At 46.6% G+C, this 25,948-nt stretch overlaps 1 protein-coding gene across 3 annotated transcripts in view; it reads right to left on the reverse strand.

Moving 5' to 3' along the window:
* The window catches only part of EML6 (EMAP like 6), a 338,267-nt gene that overhangs the window by 95,706 nt on the left and 216,613 nt on the right, over positions 1-25,948 (reverse strand). For all 3 annotated transcript variants that reach the window (XM_075339339.1, XM_075339338.1, XM_075339340.1), the window contains exon 20: positions 25,284-25,411. In XM_075339339.1, coding sequence (XP_075195454.1) covers positions 25,284-25,411 — 128 coding nt within the window. The remainder of the gene's footprint in view (positions 1-25,283; positions 25,412-25,948) is intronic.

Raw genomic sequence — 25,948 nt, forward strand, 5'->3', positions numbered from 1 at the left:
CCCAAAACACACACTCACACCCCACACCCACACAAACCGCGCAACACACACACAACGCTACAGACACACAGCGCTCTACAAACAACGCAACACACAAACAACACCGCTCTCACCCCCCGCCACACCCAGACAACACCCAGAACATGTACAGCGCCCTACACAAACACTTGGTAAGTACACACAACAACATCTATATATATATATATATATATATATATATATATATATATATATATAATATATATATATATATAACAAAAATCATACATTAACTACACAAAACGTAAATTCTAGAATACCCGATGCGTAGAATCGGGCCACCTTCTAGTTTAAATATAACAATGAACAGTCATATAAAGTCCATAATATCTTTAGCACTTAAGATAGAACAATGTTATTATCCATACTTATCATTTGCATATATATCTAATTTTATATTGAGCATAAGAACAGCTCTCACTATCAGCATGACCATATTTTAAAAACAAGATAGAAAGAGGAATAGAAAAAAGAAGAAATAAAGAACAACAACAACAGCCACATTGCATTATTATATCTCAATATACCATTGGACAGTGTTTCATATCCCAACATCTAACGGGAACCACCATTATCCGCATAATCTCCCTCAAACCTCCGCAAGTGTGTCTGGAGAAGAATTCCACAAACCCCAGATTTTGTTAAATTCGAATCTCCCATCCACCTCAGAGCTATTAATTTCCTAGCCAGAAACAATGCCTCTCTGAGGAATATTGTCATGTAATGATCCCAGGACTCTTCCTCCACCACCCCAAACAGGCATATCAAAGGGTCACACAAAACAGGAATCGACACAATCGATGGCAGCAGAGATGTCACTCCCCGCCAGTACGAAGATATACAGTTAGGTCCAGAAATATTTGGACAGTGACACAAGTTTTGTTATTTTAGCTGTTTACAAAAACATGTTCAGAAATACAATTATATATATAATATGGGCTGAAAGTGCACACTCCCAGCTGCAATATGAGAGTTTTCACATCCAAATCGGAGAAAGGGTTTAGGAATCATAGCTCTGTAATGCATAGCCTCCTCTTTTTCAAGGGACCAAAAGTAATTGGACAAGGGACTCTAAGGGCTGAAATTAACTCTGAAGGCGTCTCCCTCGTTAACCTGTAATCAATGAAGTAGTTAAAAGGTCTGGGGTTGATTACAGGTGTGTGGTTTTGCATTTGGAAGCTGTTGCTGTGACCAGACAACATGCGGTCTAAGGAACTCTCAATTGAGGTGAAGCAGAACATCCTGAGGCTGAAAAAAAAGAAAAATCCATCAGATAGATAGCAGACATGCTTGGAGTAGCAAAATCAACAGTCGGGTACATTCTGAGAAAAAAGGAATTGACTGGTGAGCTTGGGAACTCAAAAAGGCCTGAATTCTGAAGTGTACCGGGATATACTTTCAGCCCAGATTCAGCCAAATGCCGCAAAGTTGATCGGACGGCGCTTCATAGTACAGATGGACAATGACCCCAAGCATACAGCCAAAGCTACCCAGGAGTTCATGAGTGCAAAAAAGTGGAACATTCTGCAATGGCCAAGTCAATCACCAGATCTTAACTCAATTGAGCATGCATTTCACTTGCTCAAATCCAGACTTAAGACGGAAAGACCCACAAACAAGCAAGACCTGAAGGCTGCGGCTGTAAAGGCCTGGCAAAGCATTAAGAAGGAGGAAACCCAGCATTTGGTGATGTCCATGGGTTCCAGACTTAAGGCAGTGATTGCCTCCAAAGGATTCGCAACAAAATATTGAAAATAAAAATATTTTGTTTGGGTTTGGTTTATTTGTCCAATTACTTTTGACCTCCTAAAATGTGGAGTGTTTGTAAAGAAATGTGTACAATTCCTACAATTTCTATCAGATATTTTTGTTCAAACCTTCAAATTAAACGTTACAATCTGCACTTGAATTCTGTTGTAGAGGTTTCATTTCAAATCCAATGTGGTGGCATGCAGAGCCCAACTCGCGAAAATTGTGTCACTGTCCAAATATTTCTGGACCTAACTGTATTGGGACAGCTCCAAATCATATGTATGAAATTTGCCCATGAGAGATGACACCTCGGGCACTCCGATGTACGAGAACGGCCCATACTGAATAATCGAGTTGGAGTAAGGTATGCCTGGTGGACAATGTAGCATTGAATCAACTTATTATTAACTGAAGGGGATACCGCAGTCGGAGATTCCAATATCTCTTCCCTTTCCTCTCCCTGTAGAGAGGGAATTAGAGATTTCCATCTATCCTGGGATGGCAAGGGGTCCGACTCCACCCCCACTGACAACAGGTAAGTATATATAGCTGAGATTAGGCCTCGAGGTCCTTGTGATTTTAGAATATTTATCATGGGAAGTGATGATATCAATTTCCTCACTCCAATTTTCTGTATGTCGGATTGAATCGCTGTGCGAATCTGCAGGTATCTAAAAAACTGTGATCTTGGAACATTATATTCAATCTGGACTTGTTCAAAGGACTTGAAGGTTGTGGTTCCCGGGACAAAAAGATCACCTAATGCACTGACGCTGTGAGTGGCCCAGAATTGCGCCGAGGGGTGATCTCTCAGAGTATGGAAGTGGCTATTCCCCCATAATGGGAGTTCCGCCACCACCCCTTCGAAGTGTACCACCCTCTTGGCTTGACGCCAGACTAATCTTGCCAACCTGAGGAGGGGTAATTGCCGTGGTGTTCTCAGTCCATCTGATTCCAGAAAACCCACTAAACAATCAGTCCCAGCAGTAATTCATTGTTTACAATGCCATAGCTTAGTATTTTGTAGCATAACCTCTTGCTTTAATTACTGCACCACACCGACAGGGCATTGAAGCCACTAGAGTGTTCACGACACCTTGGGGGATCTTGGTCAATTTCATTTGCAAATCTGCAAACAATACAATTCATCTTTATTGCTGTGGGTACAAGTCCCAAGTAGACGCCCTAACTCATCCCAAAGGTGCTCTATAGGGTTTACATCAAGTGATTGGCTTGGCCATTGCAACATACAAACATTTTTACTAGCCAATTTTTTACTAAATTGGATGTGTGCTTAGTATCATTGTCTTGCTGGAATTTTCAATTGGATTCAGGTCAGGTGATTGTCTGGACCATTCTATCAGCTTTATTTTCTCCCTCTGAAACTAATTGAGAGTTTCCTTGGTCGTGTGTTTGGGATGATTATCTTGCTGAAATGCTTATCCTTGTTTCATCTTCATCATCCTGGTAGATGGCAGCAGATTTTTTTTTATCAAGAATATCTCTATATATTTGTCCACTCATTCTTCCTTCAATTATATGACGTTTGCCAGTACCGAAAGCTGAAAAACAGCCCCATGCCATGCCTACAAACTTCACTGTTGGTACAGTGTTTTGGTGGTGATATCCAGTGCCTTTTAGCCTCCAACAATGGTGTATATTATGACATCCAAAGAGTTCAAGTTTGGCATCATCTGACCTGACTATATTCTCCCAGTATTTTACAAGTTTGTCTAAATATTGTTGAGCAAACTTTAAAAGTGATTGTACATGATTTTTGTTCAGCAATGCAGTCTTGTGTGGTGAGCATGTATACAGGCAACGTAAGTTGAATGCATTACTTATGGTTTCCTTCAGAGCCGCCATAAGGGCATTTCTTTCCTTGTAGCTGTATGGGGCCAGGTGAAGATGGCTAATTTGCATGTGATGCGCTTCAAGGTACATCACATGCAAGTTAGCCATGTGTTGGTAGCAGGGCCAGTAGGGCAGAACAGTGCACATCATCCCGCAGTCCAGCGTGCAGCAGCATGATGACCTCATCACACTGCTGCGGGCAACAAGGAGCCACACGGAGGTGGCTAGGACGTGGCAGGAAATGGTAAGTGCTCTATGGAGGATCTGAAGATTATATGTCCTAACATTTACTGGGGAAGGAAGGAAAGGGGCATGGGGTAAAGTGTTACTATGATGGCACATTATAGGGCAATAAGGGAAATTGTGAAAGGGGGCACAGTATTACATTGAGCACTGTGTGGGGGTATATTACAGAGGGGCAGTATGTGTGGGCTATTATACATAGAGGCAGTGTGTGGGTGTATATTATACAGAGGTGCAGTGTACAGAGGCTATTATACAGAGGGGCAGTGTGTGGGGGTATATTATACAGAGTGGCTGTGTGTGGAGGATATTATACACAGGATCAGTGTGTGAGGATATATTAAATAGAAGGGCAGTGTGCAGGGGTATATTATACAGAGGAACAGTGTGTGGGTTATATTATACAGAGGGGCTTCTCACAATAGTTGTTAGGAATTTGAGCCCATTCCTCCTGACAGAACTGGTGTAACTGAGCCATGTTTGTAAGTTGTCTTGCTCGCACCGGCCTTTTCAGCTTTGCCCATAAATTTTCAATAGGATGGAGATCAGGGATTTGTGATGGCTGCTCCAAAACATTGACTTTGTTATCCTTAATTACTTTGTAACCAGTTTGGCAGTATGCTTCGGGTCATTGTCCATTTGGAAGACCCATTCCCGCCCAAGCTTTAAGTACCTGGCTGATGTCTTGACATGTTGCTTCAGTATTGCCACATAATCTTCTTTCCTCATGATGCCATTTATTTTGTAAAGTGCACCAGTCTGTCCTGCAGCAAAACAACCCCACAACATGATGCTGCCACCCCAGTGTTTCACAGCTGGAATGTGTTCTTTGGCTTCAAAGCGTCTCCCTCTTTCCCCAAAAACATAATGATGGTCATTATGACCAAACAGTTCAATTTTAATTTCGTAAGACCAATGGACAGGTCTCCAAAAATTAATTTTGTTCAAGTGTACATTTGCAAACATTAATAGGCTTTTTTATGTTTCTTTTGGAGTAATGGCTTCTTCCTGGCAGAGTGGCCTTTCAGGTCATGTTGATAGAGTACTCGTTTCAATGTGGATAATGACGCAATCTTACCAGCTTCCGCCAGCATCTTCACAGGGTTTTTCCTTTTGTTCTTCGGTTGATATGCACATGTCTGACTAAAGCTCTGACAAAAGCACGTTGGTACACAGAATCCGCTTAGTTCCTGAGGGTATGATAGCTGGATATTCCCATCTTGTTAGTTCTTGCGTATAATTGTTTGTACAGATGAACGAGGCACCTTCAGGTATTTGGTAATCCAAAATTCTCTTCCTGAGATCTTGGCTGATTTCTTTTGACTTTCCCATGATGCTACACAAAGAAGCAGTGTGTATACAGTTAGGTCCAGAAATATTTGGACAGTGACACAATTTTCGCGAGTTGGGCTCTGCATGCCACCACATTGGATTTGAAATGAAACCTCTACAACAGAATTCAAGTGCAGATTGTAACGTTTAATTTGAAGGTTTGAACAAAAATATCTGATAGAAATTGTAGGAATTGTACACATTTCTTTACAAACACTCCACATTTTAGGAGGTCAAAAGTAATTGGACAAATAAACCAAACCCAAACAAAATATTTTTATTTTCAATATTTTGTTGCAAATCTTTTGGAGGCAATCACTGCCTTAAGTCTGGAACCCATGGACATCACCAAACGCTGGGTTTCCTCCTTCTTAATGCTTTGCCAGGCCTTTACAGCCGCAGCCTTCAGGTCTTGCTTGTTTGTGGGTCTTTCCGTCTTAAGTCTGGATTTGAGCAAGTGAAATGCATGCTCAATTGGGTTAAGATCTGGTGATTGACTTGGCCATTGCAGAATGTTCCACTTTTTTGCACTCATGAACTCCTGGGTAGCTTTGGCTGTATGCTTGGGGTCATTGTCCATCTGTAGTATGAAGCGCCGTCCGATCAACTTTGCGGCATTTGGCTGAATCTGGGCTGAAAGTATATCCCGGTACACTTCAGAATTCATCCGGCTACTCTTGTCTGCTGTTATGTCATCAATAAACACAAGTGACCCAGTGCCACTGAAAGCCATGCATGCCCATGCCATCACGTTGCCTCCACCATGTTTTACAGAGGATGTGGTGTGCCTTGGATCATGTGCCGTTCCCTTTCTTCTCCAAACTTTTTTCTTCCCATCATTCTGGTACAGGTTGATCTTTGTCTCATCTGTCCATAGAATACTTTTCCAGAACTGAGCTGGCTTCATGAGGTGTTTTTCAGCAAATTTAACTCTGGCCTGTCTATTTTTGGAATTGATGAATGGTTTGCATCTAGATGTGAACCCTTTGTATTTACTTTCATGGAGTCTTCTCTTTACTGTTGACTTAGAGACAGATACACCTACTTCACTGAGAGTGTTCTGGACTTCAGTTGATGTTGTGAACGGGTTCTTCTTCACCAAAGAAAGTATGCGGCGATCATCCACCACTGTTGTCATCCGTGGACGCCCAGGCCTTTTTGAGTTCCCAAGCTCACCAGTCAATTCCTTTTTTCTCAGAATGTATCCGACTGTTGATTTTGCTACTCCAAGCATGTCTGCTATCTCTCTGATGGATTTTTTCTTTTTTTTCAGCCTCAGGATGTTCTGCTTCACCTCAATTGAGAGTTCCTTAGACCGCATGTTGTCTGGTCACAGCAACAGCTTCTAAATGCAAAACCACACACCTGTAATCAACCCCAGACCTTTTAACTACTTCATTGATTACAGGTTAACGAGGGAGACGCCTTCAGAGTTAATTGCAGCCCTTAGAGTCCCTTGTCCAATTACTTTTGGTCCCTTAAAAAAGAGGAGGCTATGCATTACAGAGCTATCATTCCTAAACCCTTTCTCCGATTTGGATGTGAAAACTCTCATATTGCAGCTGGGAGTGTGCACTTTCAGCCCATATTATATATATAATTGTATTTCTGAACATGTTTTTGTAAACAGCTAAAAAAACAAAACTTGTGTCACTGTCCAAATATTTCTGGCCCTGACTGTATATATCTTACAGTCAGCAGATGGTGTTTGATGGGAACAGTGGAGTGGAGTTTTTCCAAGAGTGGCAGTGGGACTGTGGAAGAAGGTTTCAGGGATGGAGGCGGATCTGGGGTGGTGCCTGGGCAGAGTCTCTAGGGGTCCAAAAATTTGAGCAGGGAAGATCAAAGTATTGTAGTGCGCCTGTGCAGGACCTCAATGCCGACATGTGTGCATCACATAGGACGCATGATGCATCCAGGCTTCAGAAGGAGGACAAAGATTGCCAAAAGAGGAGGCGCTGCACCTGGAGAACGGAGACACCCATCTGACCAGTCTGCACCGAACTGACCATTTAGGTGAGTATTATAAAGTAATTTTTATGTTCTACACAGCGGCTTGGGCTCTTACATACAGCATGTTAGAATGCTGTATATAAGAGCCCATTGGTGGTGGACGCAGCTTAACCCCTTCACCCCCGGCCACTAAAACACCCTAATGACCGGGCCATTTTTTGCAATTCTGACCAGTGTCACTTTGACAGGTTATAACTCTGGAACGCTTCAACGGATCCTGGCGATTCTGAGATTGTTTTTTCGTGACATATTGTACTTCATGTCAGTGGTAAATTTAGGCCGATATTTTTTGCGTTTATTTGTGAAAATTTAGGAAATTTGGCGAAAATTTTGAAAATTTCGCAATTTTCAAACTTTGAAAATTTATGCCCATAAATCTGTGAGATATGTCACACAAAATAGTTACTAAATAACATTTCCCACTTGTGTACTTTACATCAGCGCAATTTTCGAAACAAATTTTTTTTCCGTTAGGAAGTTAGAAGGGGTCAAAGGTCATCAGCAAATTCTCATTTTTCCAACAAAATTTACAAAATAATTTTTTTAGGGACCACATTACATTTGAGGTGACTTTGAGAGGCCTAGGTGACAGAAAATACCCAAAAGTGACCCCATTCTAAAAACTACACCCCTCACACTGCTCAAAACCACATCCAATAAGTTTATTAACCCTTTAGGTGCTTCACAGGAACCAAAGCAATGTGGAAGGAAAAAATGAAAATTTTACTTTTTAACACAAAAATGTTACTTTAGCCATAAAATTTTCATTTTTACAAGGGAGAAAAGAGAAAGTACACAATACAATTTATTGTGCATGTTCTCCTGAGTACGCTGATACCCCATATGTGGTAAAAATCAATTGTTTGGGCGCACGGCAGAGCTCGGAAGGGAAGGAGCGCCATTTGAATTTTTGAACGCAAAATTAGCTGCACTCATTAGCAGACGCCATGTCGGGTTTGAAGACCCCCTGAGGTGCCTAACCAATGGAGCTCCCCCACAAGTGACCCCATTTTGGAAACTAGAGCCCTCAAATAATTTTTCTAGATGTTTGGTGAGCACTTTGAACCCCTGGGGGCTTCACATAAGTTTATAGCGTTGAGCCGTGAAAAGAAAAAAAATTTTTTTTACCACAAAACGGTTGCTTCAACTAGGTAGCTTTTTTTTTCACAAGGGTAACAGGAAAAAATGCACCATAAAATGTATTGTGCATTTTCTCCTGAGTACGCAGATACCTGATATGTGGTGGAAATCAAATGTTTGGACACACAGCAGTGCTCGGAAGGCAAGGAGCGCCATTTGAATTTTTGAGTGCAAAATTAGCTGCACCTGTTAGCGGACGCCATGTCGGGTTTGAAGACCCCCTGAGGTGCCTAAACAATGGAGCTCCCCCACAAGTGACCCCATTTTGGAAACTAGAGCCCTCAAATAATTGTTCTAGATGTTTGGTGAGCACTTTGAACACCTGGGGGCTTCACAGAAGTTTATAGCGTTGAGCCGTGAAAAGAAAAAAAATTTTTTTTACAACAAAACGGTTGCTTCAACTAGGTAGCTTTTTTTTTCACAAGGGTAACAGGAAAAAATGCACCATAAAATGTATTGTGCATTTTCTCCTGAATACGCAGATACCTCATATGTGGTGGAAATCAAATCTTTGGACACACGGCAGTGCTCGGAAGGCAAGGAGCGCCATTTGAATTTTTGAATGCAAAATTAGCTGCACTCATTAGCGGACGCCATGTGGGGTATGAAGACCCCCTGAGGTGCCTAAACAATGGAGCTCCCCCACAAGTCACCCCATTTTGGAAACTAGAGCCCTCAAATAATTTTTCTAGATGTTTGGTGAGCACTTTGAACACTTGGGGGCTTCACAGAAGTTTATAGCGTTGAGCCGTGAAAAGAAAAAAATTTTTTTTTACCACAAAACGGTTGCTTCAACTAGGTAGCTTTTTTTTTCACAAGGCTATCAGGAAAAAATGCACCATAAAATGTATTGTGCATTTTCTCCTGAGTACGCAGATACCTCATATGTGGTGGAAAGTAATTGTTTGGGCGCATGGCGGGGCTCAGAAGAGAAGGAGCGCCATTTGACAGCAAAATTGGTTGGAATCATTAGCGGACGCCATGTCACGTTTGGAGACCCCCTATGGTGCCTAAACAGTGGAGCTCCCCCACAAGTGACACCATTTTGGAAACTAGAGCCCTCAAATAATTTTTCTAGATGTTTGATGTGCACTTTGAACACCTGGGGGCGTCACAGAAGTTTATAGCGTTGAGCCGTGAAAAGAAAAATTTTTTTTTTTACCACAAAACAGTTGCTTCAACTAGGTAGCTTTTTTTTTCACAAGGGTAACAGGAAAAAATGCACCATAAAATGTATTGTGCAATTTCTCCTGAGTACGCAGATACCTCATATGTGGTGGAAAGTAATTGTTTGGGCGCATGGCGGGGCTCAGAAGAGAAGGAGCGCCATTTGACAGCAAAATTGGTTTGAATCATTAGCGGACGCCATGTCACGTTTGGAGACCCCCTATGGTGCCTAAACAGTGGAGCTCCCCCACAAGTGACACCATTTTGGAAACTAGAGCCCTCAAATAATTTTTCTAGATGTTTGATGTGCACTTTGAACACCTGGGGGCTTCACAGAAGTTTATAGCGTTGAGCCGTGAAAAGAAAAAATTTTTTTTTTACCACAAAACAGTTGCTTCAACTAGGTAGCTTTTTTTTTCACAAGGGTAACAGGAAAAAATGCACCATAAAATGTATTGTGCAATTTCTCCTGAGTACGCAGATACCTCATATGTGGTGGAAAGTAATTGTTTGGGCGCATGGCGGGGCTCAGAAGAGAAGGAGCGCCATTTGACAGCAAAATTGGTTTGAATCATTAGCGGACGCCATGTCACGTTTGGAGACCCCCTATGGTGCCTAAACAGTGGAGCTCCCCCACAAGTGACCCCATTTTGGAAACTAGAGCCCTCAAATAATTTTTCTAGATGTTTGATGTGCACTTTGAACACCTGGGGGCTTCACAGAAGTTTATAGCGTTGAGCCGTGAAAAGAAAAATTTTTTTTTTTTACCACAAAACGGTTGCTTCAACTAGGTAGCTTTTTTTTTCACAAGGGTAACAGGAAAAAATGCACCATAAAATGTATTGTGCATTTTCTCCTGAGTACGCAGATACCTCATATGTGGTGGAAATCAATTGTTTGAGCGCATGGCGGGGCTCAGAAGAGAAGGAGCGCCATTTGACTTTTCAAACGCACAGACGCAGTGCACTGATCGGCCGCTGCAGGACGCACGGTCGGATGCGATAAAAAAAAGCGTCGGGGATACGTAAAAAAAAAAAAAGTCACGCCAAAAATTGACCATGGATGCAGATCCGTTATGTGCATCCCTGATCAGCGCTTGGTGGGACGCACGGACGGATGCGATACAAAAAGCGTCGCAAATATGGAAAAAAGTCACGCCAAAAATTGACCATGGATGCCGATCCGTTATGTGCATCCCTGATCAGCGCTTGGCGGGACGCACAGACGGATGCGATACAAAAAGCGTCGGGGATACGGAAAAAAAAGTCACGCCAAAAATTGAGCAGGGATGCCGATCCGTTATCTGCATCCCTGATCTGCGCTTGGCGGGACGCACGGACAGATGAGGTGTAAAAATGGACAGGGGATACGGAAAAAAAAAAAAAAAAAAGTTATACTCACAGTACCCAGAGGACTAGCAGGAGGAACACTGACCAGAAGAGCTGCAGAGGAATAGATGGCAGAGAGATGGACAGCTTTACAGGAGCAGCAGGCAGATCAGCAGAATGCCCAGGAAGGACCCAGCGATGGACGCAGATGTGATCAGGCCGGTGAAGACAGGTAAGAGGACGTCGGGGGAGAGCAGAGGGGGAGAGGGGGGGGGAGTGAGAGCAGAGAGGGGGGGGGGAAGCAGAGGGGGAGGGGGTAGAGCAGAGGGGGAGACCGGAGAGGGAGCTGCAGAACAGAGATAATGGGGGAGGCAGTCAGATCGCGGGGGGAGCAGATCGGGATGTCGGGGGGGGGGGGGGGGGGGGTTGGGGGGAGCAGATCGCGGGGGGGGCACGGCAGGGGCTACCATGGCAGCGCGCAGGGGCACCACGGGAGCGCGCAGGGGCACCACGGGAGCGCGCACGGGCTGGCTGCAAAGTGAGCACAGTACTCACGTGCAGCAGCGGTGACAGCTAGGGCGGCGGCGGCGGCAGCAGCGGCGGTGGCGTGGTACCACAAGTACCAGCCACTGCACGCTGCAGACATGTTGGGGGAGGGCTCGCAGGCCAGCACAGGCCTGGGGAGGGCGGCCACGGGCAAATCACACCGCCCCACTGCACACTGATTGGAGCGATTGCGCGTCATAGCACGATCGCTCCAATCAGTGCTGCAGGGGCTGGGGGAGACATGTTTGAGGTCCACCTATGATATGCTGCAGCAGCTGCGGCATCTCATAGCTGGATCTCACAGGATCGCACTAATTCGGGCATTATTTTTGCCGAAATTAGTGCGATCGATGTGGTTGGCGGTTCAGATTTGAACAGCCAATCACATCGATCGTCGATAGGGGGTGGCGATGCCGCCCCCCCTAGGGTCAAGCAAAGGTCCCCTGCTGTAAGAAACAGCAGGGGACATCATTTGAAAGCCGTTGCTATGGCCACGGCAATCAAATGAAGTTTAGGCAGTAAAATTACGTCCCTGGTCGTTAAGTCACGTTAAAATAGGACGTAATTTTACTGCCCGCGGTCGTGAAGGGGTTAAAGTCAATAAATCTGGTGACAGGTTCCCATTAAATCTATGGGCTGGACTCAGATCTCTCTGAGAAATGTAGACATGGAGAGCAGACTGTCAGTCATTACATGTCTCACACAGCTTTTATTTACAATAAGCCCTGAAGGCAGATTCTCAGGGAGATCTGTTTTCAGGTCATAGATCTTTTTTTTTTTTTTTAAATTCTTTATTTTAAAGCCAAACTCGAAACTAAACATTACATCCCCTGCTCCCCACTGGGACGCAGGTACTATTACAGAAATGACGATAATATATATACAAACAGTCAGCACACATATACAATTCCCATCCCCACTACTACTCGAGTCTGGCCCAGTTTACACCTTTTATAAGCCGACCCAACTTAATGTAAGTAGGGAGAAGAGCGAAGAAAAAGAAATCAAAGCCTGAAGAAGATTGAAGGCCTGTAGAGAAAGAGAGATGAAAAGGAAGGGGTGGGAGGAGAAAGCAGGAGGGGGGGCCAGAGAGTAGTGTAGGAAAGAAGGAAGGGGGGGAGAGGGAGAGAGAGAGGGGAAAAAAAAAAAAGAAGGTGGATCACGACTCCTGAGGATCAGAGAACAAGTCCGCGTACTCCGCCGAGTAGGTGAACTCTAGCCATGGAAACCATGTCCTATAAAAGTCTTCCTGACGGTCGTTAATAGAGGATGTCAAATCCTCCATATGCATCAGATCGTTAATCCGTGAAACCCATTGTGTCAGCGTGGGGGGGGGGTAGTAGACTTCCAGCCAAGCGGGATGCAAGATCTGGCAGACATGACCAGAAATCTAAGCAATGATTTCCTATATTTAGAGACCGGGAGTTCGGATAGCTGTAGAATAAATAGCTCCGGACCCAATGTCTCAGTTGTACCGGTCACCCGTCTGATTACCTCCCCCACCTCTGACCAAAACCGCTGCAGAGAAGGGCAGGACCAAAAAATGTGCACAAAATCACCCTCCCCCAGACCGCATCTCCAACAAGCAGGGTCAGCTGAGGGAAACATTCTATGGAGTCTGGTCGGGACCCTGTAGCACCTAGCCAACAGTTTGTAATTAGCTTTTAACAGTCTGGAACTGATCGAAGTTCTATGTGCCAGCTGGAGGATGTTGTTTCTTTGTGAGTCGGATAAACTAATCCCCAGGTCCCTCTCCCACTGCAGCAGGTAGGCCGGGGGGGGGCAAATCTCCTGGATCTGATAGCATGTTGTATACCAGGGATAGTGAGTGCCGTAAGACTCCCTCTCCCAGGCACAACTTTTCGAATCCCGTAGGAGGTCCGGCATATCGACTGAAGCGAGGGAGGGAGTGCATGAAGTGCTTTAACTGCATAGCCCTCCATTCCCCCAGGGGGCCCGAAGGCAAAAGGCCCCGGATATCCGCTAGTGAAGGCCATTCCCCCTCTCTACCCAGATGGCAAGCTCTGAATTTGCCCCCCTGAACCCAATTTCTAAAGACCGGGTCCGAGAGACCAGGACGGAATTCCGGGTCACCTAGTATGGGTGACATGGGGGAAGGCACTGGCAAGAGAAGACGTCTGACCTCCCCTCTCGAACAGCATTCAAGAGTGGCACCAATGGTGGGATGGGATCTCAGAGCAGGCAGGGAGAGGTTCAAAAGCCAGGGGGTGGCCGGGAGATGTATTTCCGAGAAACTCTGTTCTAGGGCCACCCACGGCTTTGTGCTGGAATGGCGGCACCAGTCCAATACCCTAACCATATGTGTGGCCAAATAGTACTTTTTAAGGTCTGGGATACCCAGGCCTCCCCTACTCTTAGGTCTACACAAGAGAGACCGGGAAAGTCTCGCCGGTTTGTTGGCCCAGATAAATTTGATATGAAGAGAGGCCAATTCCTTGAAGAAAGGGCTAGGGATCCTAATCGGCAGGGATTGAAAGAGGTATAGGAGACGTGGCAGGATATTCATCTTCAATATTGCACATCTCCCGAACCATGTGAAGTAGCCCTTCCCCCAGTTAGCGCAATCTTTTCTAATAGATTGCAGGAGCGGGAGATAATTCAACTTATAAATTTGGCTAGAGTCCGCAGTCAACTGAACGCCCAAATACTTCAAAGACTGGCTAGCCCACCTAAACTCGAACGCGGATTGTAGCGATGTGACTTGCTCAAGGGGGAGAGATATATTTAGGGCCTCTGATTTTGACATATTAATTCTAAAGTTGGATAGAGAGGAGTATGTTTCCAACTCTCTCAGAAGATTAGGGAGGGAAACCCGAGGGTCAGTAATGAAAAAAAGCAAGTCATCCGCATATGCCGCGATTTTATAAGTAGAACCTGAGACGTTAGGGCCCGATATGTTAATGTTGCCTCTGATCCGACTGAGCAGGGGTTATAGAGTCAATATGAAAATCAGGGGCGAGAGAGGACAACCCTGTCTTGTTCCATTGTGAATGGGGAATCTCTCTGAAAGGAGACCGTTCACTCTGACTGCTGCCGAAGGGCTGCTGTACAAGGAACAAATCCAAGCAAACATCATGCTCCCCAACCCCACTGCCCGCAGAACCTCCTCCATGAAAATCCAGTTAACTCTGTCGAACGTTTTTTCTGCGTCGGTCGACAGAAGCATCAAAGGCAGCCCATCGGATTTAGCCTTGTGTATTAAGTTCAGAGCCTTAGTCGTGTTGTCCCTTGCTTCCCTAACCGTCATGAACCCAGTCTGGTCTGGGTGAACAATCTCCCCAAGCAATGGAGAAAGTCTATCCGAAAGAATCCTAGTGAAGAGCTTCAAATCTGTGTTGAGGAGGGAAATGGGTCGGTAACTAGAGCACGAAGTAGGGTCTTTGCCCTCTTTAGGGATGACTACTATATTAGCAGCTAGGGTATTCCTTGGCAAGGGGGCAGCTTCAGAATGTGGGCCACGGTTGAATGCTGAGAGAAATGGGGAAATCAAAATGGAATCCAGCTTTTTGTAATAGAGCAGAGGGAAACCATCCGGGCCAGGGGCCTTACCTGTGGGAGATTTTTTAAGTGCGGACCGGTATTCCTCCTCCGAGATGGGCCTTTCCAGATCGGCCGCAGCCTCCGGTTTGAGATGTCTCAAGCCGGAGTCCGCGATGTACATCCGTATACGGCTACGCAATTCTGTCCTGGCCCTCTCAGACCGCCCCTCATCAATTGCATAGAGGGTGGAATAGAAATCTTTAAAAGCGGAGGCAATGTCTTTCGGCAAAGGAGCCCACCTGTCTCCCGCGGTGTGCACCTTAGATACATATCCTCTCGCTCTGTGAGTCCTCAGAGCTCTAGCCAGGGCCCTGCCACTCTTATTGCCAAATTCATAGAAATGCCGTCTACACTTAGCCAATGTTCCCCTAGCTTTATAATATAGCAGGGACCGCAGCTCCTCCCTCTTCTTGACCAAAGTGGCCCCCACGTCCCCTCCCAGAGACCCCTTGTGTATTGCCTCCAGCTCTCTAATGTCTGCCAGAAGGGATGTAACCTTAGCTTCTCTTTCTCTCTTCAGACGAGCCCCATGTTTGATGAACAGTCCCCTCACCACACATTTGTGCGCCTCCCAGAATATGCCTTGGAACACCTCCCCTCCCCTGCTACTGCTGAAATATTCCCTCAAGGCCTCCTTTATTTCCTGCATTGTCACCGGTTCGTCGAGTAGCGAAGTGTTCAGGGTCCACTGACTCTGCTTCCCGATGGGGCAACCGAGGGATAGAGTTATTGTGATCAGGGCATGATCAGAGAATGATATGCACTCGATTAAGGAAGCCACCAGAGAATGTAGATCCCCATGTTTAAGGAAAAAGAGGTCCAACCTGGAGTAGCAGTCATGTACTGCCGAGTAAAATGAGAAATCTTTGTCTGATGGGTGCATCAATCGCCATGTGTCTATTAGTTGATGGTCATGTAATCCCCGTCGCAAGCGACGTAGTGCCATATGTGGCAAACTGGACACCCCTTTGGAGCTATCCCTCGGCGGCTCCAACACAACATTAAAGTCACCCCCGAGGACCAGAGTACCCTCAGAGAATTCCTCTATCTGCTCAAGGTAACGCAGCAATGTGGGGCATTGACCCGAATTTGGCAAGTAGACCGCCACGAAAGTGAAAGTCTGAGTAGCAATGCATCCCTTGAGCATCAGAAGCCTTCCCTGATCATCCGATCGAGAGTCCAACAGTTCCCATGGGAGCGTACTGGACATTAAGCTGCTCGTGCCCCTGGATCTAGAGTCAGGGGAGGGTGAGTGATGCACTACAGGAAACCTTCTATCGGCTAGTTTGTATGGTTTTGCCTCACGGTAGAGTGTTTCTTGGAGGAAGGCGACCTGAATTAGATTTTTCCATAGTAGGTTCAGAAGAATAGACCGTTTCTCCGGGCTGTGAAGACCCTTAACATTCAGTGAGCCCACCCGAAGCTCGGCCTGTCTCTGCTTCATACTCCGTCACTGACCTCTAGAGGGACGGACAGCAAATTACAAAAAAAAAAAGGGGAAATAAGAGGGGGGGAGGAAGGGGGGGGAGCGGATGAGAGGAAGAGTGGGGGTGGAGAGGGTGTAGGCAAACGAGAGCAGAGACCCTTTAGCAGGGGAAAGAGAAAGATGTAGAAGAAAGAGCAGAAAGTGGAAAGGCAGAGAGTGGAAAAGCAGCTGTTCTACCGCTCGCAGTACCAGGGACCAGCCCAGAAACTGCTTAGGGATAGTTAAAATTGTCTCTCCAGTAAAGGAGACAAACTCTAGCACAGCGCCACCTATTGGAAGTAGCGATCCTAAAAGTCACAAGTGGATTTTCGACAATCCTTTGCAATATGACTCAGGATATATAAGCCAGATCAGAATCCCAATTTGCAGACACGGTGTTTCGGGGTGCTTGCCCCTCGTCAGTGCAAAGTATGGGGGTGTCTGATCTGGCTCATGAGAAAGCTGTGTGGGGACCACGGGGGAACACTATTCTCCTTAAGGAGACTTTGCAAGCCAGTCTGGCTGCCAGGTAAGGGGACTTATAGCTGCAATGCCCCTAAAATTCCACGGGGGAACACTATTCTCCTTAAGGAGACTTTGCAAGCCAGTCTGGCTGCCAGGTAAGGGGACTTATAGCTGCAATGCCCCTCTGGGAAATATTCAAATTGTCTCTCCAGTAAAGGAGACAAACTCTAGCACAGCGCCACCTATTGGAAGTAGCGATCCTAAAAGTCACAAGTGGATTTTCGACAATCCTTTGCAATATGACTCAGGATATATAAGCCAGATCAGAATCCCAATTTGCAGACACGGTGTTTCGGGGTGCTTGCCCCTCGTCAGTGCAAAGTATGGGGGTGTCTGATCTGGCTCATGAGAAAGCTATGTGGGGACCACGGGGGAACACTATTCTCCTTAAGGAGACTTTGCAAGCCAGTCTGGCTGCCAGGTAAGGGGACTTATAGCTGCAATGCCCCTAAAATTCCACGGGGGAACAGGGATAGTTAGGGACAAGAACTGACATGTGGCCAGAGCTCCAACCCGCGCCTCACTTATATATGCTTGATGACCCAGACCCCAAACAACCGGGGAGGGTCTGTCAAATTAACCTCCCGCGGACCCCCCCACCCAAGACGGAAATGCAAGGCCCCCCTCCCCCCCCGCCCGCCCCCCCAAACGACCCAACGTCGACAGATTAAAGTTGCCATGAACGTAAGTCAGTACGCTGTGGTCTGTTGAGCCAGTCGTACGGCCAGGACTCTTGCCATCGGAACGAGGAGGTCAGAGGACACCCCCAGGCAACCCCCAACCATACTCCTCTCCCGACCATTCAGCCACCACTTTGGTCGCTTCTCCGACCTATCAACACCCGAGAGATTCCATGCCCCTCAAAGATCATCACATTGGGAGGATTGGATGCCCTCCTTCCTCCTTCGCTGTCCCGTTGGGGCCTGAGGTTCCCACTCCATCCAGTCCGGGATTGAGCAGTCTGGTATTCCAAGAAAGTCATACAATTTTGAAAGCTCCGAGTGACTCCTCAATGGGAACACGGAGTCCCCCTTGCGGACAATCAAATGAAAGGGGTGGCCCCATCTGTACGAGGCACTCGCCTCTTTGATTTTGAGCAGGAGGGGGTGAAGCAGCCGTCTCATGTATAATGTGCAGCTGGAGACATCCGGAAATAGCTTCACCACAGCCCCATCTACTTCCACAGAGCCATGCGACCAGACTCCCTGAAGAATCCTCTCTCTGTCCCAATAATAATGCAAGCGACATAATACGTCTCTGGGGAAGGAAGCAGATCTGGGGCCAGGCCTTGCGACCCTATGGATTCTGTCAAAGAGATAGGTGGCCTCAGGGGGGCGATCAGTGACTTGATTGAATATGGATAAGACTTTAGTGCGCAGCAGATCTTGGGGCCAGTCCTCCGGTATACCCTTCAGCCTGATATTGTTTCTCCTGCCCCTGTTTTCTTGATCGTCCAATAGCAGGGCAAGCTCCCTAATGCGGGCATTAGAAGTCTCACAGTCCCGTTCAATCCTCCCCATTCTACCCTCCAGGGACTCCTGAGCTTGTTCTGTTGCCTCTATTCTATCTTCCAGCACCACCATTTCCTTCCTCAGGGTAGCCAGCGCCATCTGCTGGGAGGATTCTATTCTGGCCACCACATCCTCCAGATCTTTTTTGCTGAGGAGGGCCAAGATACGCTCTCTCAGAGCCTGCAGATCATCCCGAGGGGGGCCGGGGGGCTGGTCGCCTGCCATCAAGGGGCATTCTGCTTGCCACCGAGGAGGAGGGGTCCCTGGGGTGCAGAGGATCACAGGGACTCCCAGCTCGGGCGATCCCCCGGATGTTGAGGCCTCCTCTGCCTCCCCAGTATCATGCTGTGTGGCCGGGCCTGCGGGTCCCCCCCTCCTCCATGATCCTGTACCTGGATTTGCCGCCGCTGGTCTCCCCGCTGTGGTGTTCGCCCGTTTCTCCACTTCACAAGACACCCGTGCTGCTGCAGAGGCTGTGGGCAGGCGTCGGGTCGCACCAGGGAAATCCCCAGCCGGGGAACGCTGCTGAGACGCCGGCGCCATCTTGTCCTGGGCCGCCGGCGGGAGCTCCCGGCCCGGCACCGCCAGGAATCTGGAAAGGCTCCCCTGGGACTTCTGGCCCGCCCCGGGGGATGCGGAGGCGGGAGCACCGCCCGGTCTTTTTTTGGGGGGCATCCTGGATGAGAGGGGGCCGCGGAAATCTGTATATTAAAGCCGTGGGCGCAGGAGCTCTGGAGGTAAGCTTCCTCACGCCACCATGTCTAGGACACGCCAGGTCATAGATCTTAACAGCTCAATTACAATGTGAATTTCCCTGGATTAAGACATCAGATGTTAGATATCAATGTATCATGTTATTCAGCTTCCCATGACCTACATTTCCATATCGACGGCTTAGGAGGATTGATCCTACTGGGAGATGCCCTTTAAGAATTGTCTCCGAGAGGCCATTTTACTGATGGTTTACTGATAGAATCCTGCAATGGAGTATATCCTGTGATTGTAACCATTTACATGGTTTTCCAGATCACCCTAATTACATCTAATAGCTTCTTCATCCCATGCTGCAGTCAGTACACGTTTCCATTGATCTAATCAATCTTCAAAATAATGCTATTTGCCTTTCGCTAATTGTATTATTGCATCTTCTTCATCTACATTTGGTTTGCGTTTGCTCACAAAGTACAGATCTGCAATTATATTATACCCTTCTAACAAAAGCATCTTCAGCATCTTAAAGACATACCGGCTTTCTGTTACACATGCCACATATGTGTTTTAGGATCCATGTGTCACTGACTTCATGAAAAAGATGACTGTATGCATGTGCTATGTGTATTCTGCTGTCCTGATTGTCTCCGAGACGCTGATTTATCATGGAGTGGCCTTATTCTGGCAGGTTCATGCAGTGCGGATAACACGTTGTCACACTAGGTCTCTTCAGAGTCACATCTTAGGGGAGCTGTGTCTCCCGAGTGTGTCTGCCCTCACATCAAACTCCTAGCTGTCTTTATGCATTATGGCAAACAGATCTCCGCATATAGATGTCTACTCGCTAATACAAAACAGTCAAAATCTGCAGTCTGAGACATAGAAATACAATACAGGGGTCGTCCCACCATTACATATCACATCCGCTGTATAAATGATAAGACAATTAAAATATTTGCACTTTACAAGCTGTTAAAAAGAATCTGGAGAAGTGACATGTACTGACATACAAGGTTGCCAACTTTAGGCTATGTGCACACGCTGCGTTTTTTTGACGCTGCGTTTTTGTGCGTTTTTGGCCGCTAAAAACGCACAAAAACGCACCTGCGTCGAAAAAACGCGGCAAAAAACCCACGCGTTTTGCCGCAATTTGGTGCGTTTTTTTGCTGCGTTTTGCTGCGTTTTTGCTCACTGTGTCCTTATGCGTTTTTTATCAGTGAACAAAAAAAAAAAGGTCTGATGTCATTTCCTTCTTCAATGTGTTCTTCATTCTCCACTAGTGTATGCAGAAGAGCAGACAGCTGCAGAACTACAAGGCTCAGCATCCTCGATCCAATAGTGTATGCAGGAGAGCAGACAGCAGCTGTCGAACTACAAGGCTCAGCATCCTCCATCCAGGACTGTATGCAGGATTTCTTTGCCCCCCCAAAAAAAAAAAATGATGTGGGCTTCGCCATATTTTTGTATGCTAGCCGGGTACAGCAGGCAGGTACGGGCTGCCCCCAACCCCCAGCTGCCTATTTGTACCCGGCTGGGAACCAAAAATATAGGGAAGCCCTTTTTTTTTAAAATTATTTCATGAATTTCATGAAATAATTTAAAAAAAAAAAATGACGTGAGCTTCGCCCAATTTTTGAGTCCAGCCGGGTACAACTAGGCAGCTGGGGATTGGAATCCACAGTGCAGGGTGCCCATGCTTTCTGGGCACCCCCGCTGTGAATTGCAGTCCCGCAGCCACCCCAGAAAATGGCGCTTTCATAGAAGCACCATCTTCTGGCGCTGTATCCAACTCTTCCGGCTGCCCTGGTGACGGGTGGCTCGCCGGGTAATAATGGGGTTAGGGCTAGCTGTATATTATCAGCTGGCCCTAAGCCCGAAATTCATGGTGTCACGCCAATATTAGACATGGCCACCATGAATTTCTAGTAAAGATAAAAAAAAAACACAACACAGAAAAATATTTTTATTAGAAATAAAACACAACACAATTAGTGACTCCATCTTTATTGAAATAAACCCCCCTCCGCAGTAATCCTAGGTTAGGGTCCCGCGCCGTCCAATCCGGATCCAATATCATCTGATCGGTTTGCTGGAAGGCAAAGCGATCAGATGATGTGTCAGGATCAAGTGCCTGAATCCCATCACACATCAGCTGACTGTATAAAAGCCGATTATACAATCAGCTGATGCATCGGTGCAAAAAAAAATAAAAAAAATAATACTCACTTATGTGCTGATTACCGGCAGCTCCTGCAGCGATGGGGCGGGAGTCTGATCCTGTCCGATCGCTGCAGCAGCTGCCGGTAATCAGGGATGAAGTCTCCTGACGCATCCGCTGATACCGGCCGGGCGCCCGCGTCACCGCGATACTTACGATCACCTGATGCGTCAGTGTCCCGGCCGTCTGCACACAGCCGGAGCGGGGGGTGGCGATACCGTGAGAGGAGATGGGAGCGGGCATGGCACCGGGAGGCTGCAGACAGGTGAGTATAACTTTTTTTTTTTTTTTTCTACTGTTAACTTTTGTTTTCGCAGCCGCTTCCATCTCCCGCCCAGACATGGCGCCGCACGGCAGCATACATGCCCAGGACGGGAGGTGGAAGCGGCGGTGACGGTACCGGGAGGATTCACGCTTCTGTATATACTGACAGAAGGAATCCTCTTCCTGTACACGTCACTTTACTACCCACCTCCTGCGTTTATAGCTGCGTTTTTGGTCTTAGAAACGCACCAAAACGCAGCTATTTGCGTTTCTCATTGCGTCTTTCAACATCCCATTGAACTCAATGGATGAAAAGCGCAGTGAAAAACGCGGGAATAATTGACATGCTGCGTTTTTGTGGTCACCACAAAAACGCAGCTGAAAAAAAACGCTGTGTGGGGACAGCAAAAATGAAAACTCATAGACTTTGCTGGGGAAGCAAAGTCATGCAGTTTTGAGGCCAAAAACGCACCCGAAAAACGCGCAAAAACGCCGAGAAAAACGCACCGTGTGCACATAGCCTTACTTTTTATTTTTTTCTGCACAGCTTATTAAAAAATCACGGACAGACCATATTTTTTACGGACACATTGGAAAACTATATTAGAAAAAAGTGCGCTATTTTTACGGACTGTCCAGGAATTTCTGGACGGTTGGTTACCCTGCATACATACCGTGTTTTTCCAAAAATAAGACCTCCCCCAAAAATAAGCCCTAGCAGGGATTTTCAGCATTTTCGGAGAAAGGCCTAAATATAAGCCCTCCCCCGAAAATAAGCCCTAGTCCCGGATCAATAATGAAGTGTCCGTGCAGCTAAAAAAGATACAGATACTGCAAAACACTTCATTATACACAGCGGCACCCGGCAATTACACTCACCCGACACTGAGCGGCAGGACCTGCAGTGATCACACACACCCACACACATCAGCTCTCACACACACACAATCAGATCTCACACACACACACCAGATCTCACACACAAACATCGGATCGCACACAGTCAGATCGCACAGACAAACATCGGCTCACACGCAAACAACAAATCACACACACACACAAACATCGGATCGCACACACATCGGATCGCACACACATCGGATCGCATACACACTCACCTCATCCAGTGACACCGATCTCTTCTCGCTGGGAGAATCCTAAGAGGCAGTGCGGTGCAGCGCGACGAACAGGACCTGCGGCCGGACACTTGACTTGCTCTCATTCTCTGCTGCCGTAAGTGCTGGATGTGATGTGATGTGATGTGTGTGTGTGTGTGTGTGTGTGTGTGTGTGTGTGTGTGTCTGCAATCGGCTGTGCGTGTGTGTGTCTGCGATAGGCTGTGTCTTTCTGTGATCGGCTGTGTGTGTCTGCGTTCGGATGTGTGTATCTGTGATCGGCTGTGTGTGCCTGCGATTGGATGTGTCTGTGATGGCTGTGCGTGCCTGCGATCTGCTGTGTGTATCTGTGATCGGATGTGTGTATCTGTGATCGGCTGTGTGTGCCTGCGATCGGCTGTGTGTGCCTGCGATCGGATGTGTGTATCTGTGATGGCTGTGTGTGATCTGCTGTGTATATCTGCGATCTGCTGTGTGTGCCTGCGATCTGCTGTGTGTGATCTGCTGTGTATATCTGTGATCTACTGTGTGTCTGTGTGTGATCTGCTGTGTGTATCTGTGATCGGCTGTGTGTGTCTGCGATCAGATGTGTGTATCTGTGATGGCTGTGCGTGCCTGAGATCTGCTGTGTGTGATCTGCTGTGTATATCTGCGATCTGCTGTGTGTGTATCTGCGATCTGCTGTGTGTGTATCTGTGATCGGCTGTGTGTGTGTGTCTGTGATCGGCTGTGTGTATCTGTGATTGGCTGTGTGTATCTGTGATCGGCTGTGTGTATCTGTGATTGGCTGTGTGTATCTGTGATCGGCTGTGTGTACCTGTGATCGGCTGTGTGTATCTGTGATCGGCTGTGTGTGCCTGCGATCTGCTGTGTGTATCTGTGATCGGCTGTGTGTATCTGTGATCGGCTGTGTGTATGTGTGATCTGCTGTGTGTATCTGTGATCGGCTGTGTGTGTACCTGTGATCGGCTGTGTGTATCTGTGATCGGCTGTGTGTGTACCTGTGATCGGATGTGTGTATCTGTGATCAGCTGTGTGTGCCTGCGATCTGCTGTGTGTGTACCTGTGATCGGCTGTGTATATCTGTGATCGGCTGTGTGTGTGCCTGCGATCTGCTGTGTGTGATCTGCTGTGTATATCTGTGATCTGCTGTGTGTGTGTGTGATCTGCTGTGTGTGTGTGTGATCTGCTGTGTGTATCTGTGATCGGCTGTGTGTGTACCTGTGATCAGCTGTGTGTGCCTGCGATCTGCTGTGTGTGTACCTGTGATCGGCTGTGTATATCTGTGATCGGCTGTGTGTGTGCCTGCGATCTGCTGTGTGTGATCGGCTGTGTATATCTGTGATCGGCTGTGTGTGTGCCTGCGATCTGCTGTGTGTGATCTGCTGTGTGTGTCTGGGATCTTCTGTGTGTGTCAGCGTGTCAGCTAGCAGCAGGGTAGGACGGTGTGCAGCACCGACCGAAGATCACAGGAGGACCTGGGAACCACGCAGACGTCCTGGTCTGGTGAGTATGAGTCTCCTGGGAAGTGGGGGGTCTGCTTTTTTGGGGGGTAAACTTACCCCCAACCGTGTTTCTCCAAGAATAAGACCTCCTCCAAAAATAAGCCCTAGCGCTTTTTTGGGGGGCAAAAAAAATTTAAGACAGTGTCTTATTTTTGGAAAAACACGGTAGTATGGAGCCACCTGGTATTCATAAAATATAGCAATGTACAGGTCCATATAATGAGCTGAGTGATGGCCACACATGCTCAGTCACTCGCCATACAGCCACATAGCTATATAGTGATTTTTTTGGTTTATTACAGAGCAGCCAATAGATATAGATTGTAGTGCAGAAACCTGTATGTCCTCGCTGCTCTCTAGTGCACGAAATATCACTCTACAGGGAACCAGTAGCATGGAGAGCTACTGAGCATGTGTGATCAGTGCTCAGCTCATTGTATGGACCTATACATTACATTACTATACACTAGGAACACTATGTGGCGCCAAACTATTTAAACAAATACCGTAACTCTTCACTAGATGAACAACAGGTTCTCAATAGAGATTGTGCATTGACAGTGAGGTGTCAATCACAGCAGGAGGCGTGCCAGATAGACCTGGCAATGATAATCACCAAGTGATAAAGCCTTTAGTATAAGTAAACAACAGCAAAGAGCCTGATAAGAGAGGCATAGTTGATTTTTGTTTTGTAACCCCTACAGCATGCTGGCTTCAGCTCACTTAGTAAAAATCTCCAGACAGATTCCCTTTAACACAATCAAAGTGAGGGATATGTTTAAGATCAAGCTTGTTAACGGTGTCCAATATTGCTTAGAACTATAATACACAGTGTAACTCATGATCACTAAAACTTGAGTAACACAACACACTGTGCTGTGAAGATTATCTCTGCCTATGAAACTCTAAATGACCTTCCACGGTGGACACATCATCTAATTAAAATTGAATATATGCCCATGCAATAACACTTCACTAGGAAGAAATGTTTTACCTGAACAAGCAATGTTATTGGACCACTTTTATCAATTTCTAGAACTTCTCCATTCTTGGTCCCAACCAATATGTGTCCATGTCCCAAAGTGATGGCACGGATTGAAGGATTATCTTCTAAAAGTAAGCCTAGGAAACATATTTTGACAAGATGGGACACATTATTCATGAGGACCATAGTTTAGTAACACGACCACAGCATCATCATGCGTCGAATAAGTAAGATATGAACAGACAAGTCAGATACTTCTTCACATATGGAGTAGGTGTTATTCACCCATAGGCGGACATATCGATGGTGCAGCCACACAGTGGCAAGAGATTAGGGAGCCCATTCCACTGCCAAAGCCGGTGGGATTGTGCATTATGATGAGCTACTGGACTGCAGGGGGCCCATATATTGTTCTTGCACAGGGGCCCTGTCCTGTGTCTGCCACTGTGGCCTCAAATTGTGTTATGCCTGGTGTCGGGCCTGATGACTGCATCGTAAAGAGACTCTTTTTTTCTATTTATCATATATCGCTCATGCCATGGACACTGTAGAACACATTGTAGGCAGATTTGTGCATGTACCTGCATTGTGTTAGTAATCCCAGTTTTTTTGTGCCAAGCCTATGTCTATCATTATAACCTTTCATTTATTTTTCATAATACTTAGGCTTCTAT

This window comes from Anomaloglossus baeobatrachus, chromosome 3, assembly GCF_048569485.1.
Source record: "Anomaloglossus baeobatrachus isolate aAnoBae1 chromosome 3, aAnoBae1.hap1, whole genome shotgun sequence".
Classification (NCBI taxonomy): domain Eukaryota; kingdom Metazoa; phylum Chordata; class Amphibia; order Anura; family Aromobatidae; genus Anomaloglossus; species Anomaloglossus baeobatrachus.